At 43.4% G+C, this 3,310-nt stretch overlaps 1 protein-coding gene across 1 annotated transcript; it reads left to right on the forward strand.

The window, feature by feature from the left end:
- The first annotated feature begins 270 nt into the window (after positions 1-270).
- On the forward strand, positions 271-2,748 carry RABIF (RAB interacting factor). Its single transcript, XM_030220828.1, has 2 exons — positions 271-449; positions 1,578-2,748. The coding sequence occupies exons 1-2, from the start codon at positions 333-335 to the stop codon at positions 1,821-1,823; spliced, it is 363 nt and encodes a 120-aa protein (XP_030076688.1). The 5' UTR covers positions 271-332; the 3' UTR covers positions 1,824-2,748.
- The last annotated feature ends 562 nt before the right edge of the window (positions 2,749-3,310 follow it).

Below are 3,310 nucleotides of genomic sequence, written 5' to 3' on the forward strand. Positions count from 1 at the left end.
CTGAGTGCCATAATCTGTCCTAGCCTTAACATCTCTTGATTTTAGATTGTAAAACCGCCCAGATCTGCGAGGCAGCTTGGGCGGTAGAGTAAATTTTAATACATTAAACTATAAACTACATTCACAGTCTCCGTAAGTGTGGTCGTGAGTCTTTGCGCATGTGTCAGTTAAAGAGATGACTACAGTCTAGCAGGCGTCACAGGGCTCTTGCGCATGCGTCTAGGGACGACTACATTGAGCATGCGTCTGGTGACACCTATAGGCAGGTGGCGTGGTGTTTTAAAAGTGCGCATGCGTCGTCTCGTGATGTTCATGGAAGAGGCGAGGTGGAGATGGAGTCTGATAGTGGTTTAGTGTCATCGGAGGGCAACAATATGAAAGCGGTCTTGTGCCAGCGGTGTGGTTCCAAGGTGCTGCTCCCCGGATCAGCGCGGTACTGCCGCAAAGAGGTGAACGTTGGCCCTGTTTCGTCCCCCCCCCCCCCACCCCCCAATATAGTGTTTCTGGACCTAGGGTGATACATGGTCAGAAACGATTAGTCCTATGTCCCTGTTCCAGTGAGCTTATAGTCAAATTGGGTACCTGAAACAATGGAAGATAAAGCAACTTGCCCAAGGTTACAAGGAGTGTTAGAGTTCAGACCACTGCTGTTTTCCTTTTCTGAGGGAGGGAGGCAAGAGGGCCTTATTGGGGGGGAGGGTTTTAACAGCTGGATTTTGTGCCTGTGGTTTAGTCTTAATAAGTATTGTTTTTGGTGTGTGTGACACAACTTCTAATATGTTATAGATTTTGTGCTCAAAACTTATGTATCTGTGGCTCACTCCACATTAAGTGATCTGTGTACTAAAGGATTTCCTCCTTCATGTTTGTAGCACAAATGTATATACACACTCATTTAGGTTTACTAGCGTGGGTATGTTTGAGTGTGTGGAATATTATTGAGGTGGCTGAAGCAGTGTATAGCCAGAATTGAATTGGAGAGGGTGGTGGGAGTGAGGCTATGCACCCCCTTTCCTCCTCTCTTCTTCTCTCATCCCACCACCACAAAAATAAAAACAACTGTACTTATGAGGATCCCCAAGACCTGGTAGCTGAAGAAATCCGCAGCCTGCTCTGACTCAACTGTTAATGTAGTGAAAAAAACACAGTAGGTGGTAGCATTTTCAGCCTATTCATGGTGCCAGCATCACACTTCAAAAGTGTTGACTGACCTGCTTTTTCATTGCACTGACAGCTGGGTCAGAGCAGGCTGCAGATGTCTTCAGCTGGTGGAGCTTGAGGGTCTCTACGAGCTCCGTCAATGGTACACCTGCCTACTGGGTGGGTCTGAGGCAAAAGTGGAGGGGCTGGTTCGGACTACATGCTGGGTTGGAGTCCTCACTTGCTATTAATCCATAGCACATGCAGACAAAATGTTGGGGGGGGGGGGGGGGGGGGTAGGGGTGTGATGTAAAACAAAATACAGGATTGTTTCAAGAGTAGCTGTTGCTGTCTGCCTGAAGTCAGTAGTCTTAAAATTGTTCTCTTCATGGTGCTAAGCTCGGTTCTCACATGCTGGTCTTGTTTTTACGTGACAGCTTTTCCTTCCATCCATGAAGAAGAAGAATGCACTGGTGGCTGATAATTCCCCAGGTGGAGAGATGTTGACTGATCACTGGCTTGTGGATGACATGTATACTTTTGAAAATGTTGGCTTCACCAAGGATGTTGGCAACATAAAATATCTAGTCTGTGCAGACTGTGAAATTGGACCAATTGGCTGGCATTGCCTAGAAGACCGGAAGAGCTTTTATGTTGCCTTGGAACGTGTGAAACATGAATAATAAGGATCGGTATCCTGAAGGAAGGAGCCAGAGAATTCCTGACAGCTAGTTCAACCATAGTGTCTTTGTGCAAACATCCCTCATACTGCTGTAAAAAGCTGGGAAGCACAGCGGCGGATATAATTCCATACTGATGCCCTCTTTTGTTTTTTCCAGATCTCTGTACCTCCCCTCTGCTCCAGTGTGCATGCAGGAGAAAAGGACACCAGAGAGGGCTGTGTGTAAGATTTAGCTGCAGAAAGTTACTAGCTGGTTCCCTTTCCATTGAAAAAACAGGCTGAGCTAGTCCTTCTTTTACCACATTACATCTCTGAACTTCTTTTTGGATTTATCCGAGAAAAGCATGATTACGTAGTAAGAGATGCAGTGAGGCAAAACCAGGTCTGTCTGAAACCTGCCTGCTGAAATTAAATCGGCCAGTAACTCTATTGGTGCACGTTGGTTGAAATTAAACATATGCTTAGGATTTTGGTGCGAAAGGTTGACGGGTGTGGGCTAGTAGTGCTTAAACAGCAGACAGACTTCAGCAAGAGCCATCCTGGGACATGCTTCAGCTCACAATGGACCAGTGGTAAAGGGACTTGAATTCAATATTCTCTCATCTCCTTGTGCATCTCTTCTAACCTTGGCTCTTGCTACTACTGCCCTACAATCCTGGGCAAGTAGCTGTAGGCTAGATTTACTGTGTATGTACTAATACTGTACTGCACCTAACACCATTAATGTGCATTATTAAAAAAATATATATGTATAGTCTTGTTGCATAAAATAGGGTCTGTGGTAATACATTAGCACCTTTCAGCAAATCTAGTCCTATATCTCTGTGTCTCGGTTCTACTCTTAACCTTATCAGTATCTTTTAAAATGCACATATAATATTAAATGTTTTGCGTAGTTTAATAAATACGCAAGTGTTTTTCCTGTGGTTCTAGATTTTATTTTTCCCCATAAGTGGCTTCTGCAATCACACACAGCCAAGTTCTTGAGCTGTTTGATTCTGATTTTTCCTTTTCTTTTTTTTAAAGTAGAAATGTGCTGCTTTTGCTATTCTACTGTCAGGGGCCATAGGCTGATACAGCTTTGGAATTATAAATCTGTCTCTTTTTTTTTTTTTTTTTTTTTTTATATTTCAACATTTTTATTGATGACAAAGATAACTACATCCAATATCTGGCATAAACGTAAATGCCACCAGCAAACTTTCAAAATAGAAATACAATGATAAAGTCCATCATCAATCTTTTTAACAGTTTCTCCCATCCCCCCCTAACCCTCCCTCTTTCCCCTCTGCTTGTCATTTTCAACAGTTTTTATTGATGACATCTCCAAAAGTACCAATCCACCTAAACATAACATTCTCAAAACACTTGTACAGAACTCAGTGGAACAGCACTTCAAACATGCGACATTACGTACAGCCATCCAATTTTGAAATAGAACACTTATCCCTCCCTCCCCCCACCTCCCTCTATAAATCTGTCTCTTAA

This window comes from Microcaecilia unicolor, chromosome 12 (genome assembly GCF_901765095.1).
Source record: "Microcaecilia unicolor chromosome 12, aMicUni1.1, whole genome shotgun sequence".
NCBI lineage: Eukaryota > Metazoa > Chordata > Amphibia > Gymnophiona > Siphonopidae > Microcaecilia > Microcaecilia unicolor.

What these genes read in the sequence shown, in the direction of transcription:
- RABIF (XM_030220828.1), top strand. Translation starts at nt 333, where the DNA reads ATGGAGTCTGATAGTGGTTTAGTGTCATCGGAGGGCAACAATATGAAA. An exon ending in CGCGGTACTGCCGCAAAGAG is followed by an intron (nt 450 to 1,577) that starts GTGAACGTTGGC and finishes TTTACGTGACAG; the next exon opens with CTTTTCCTTCCATCCATGAA.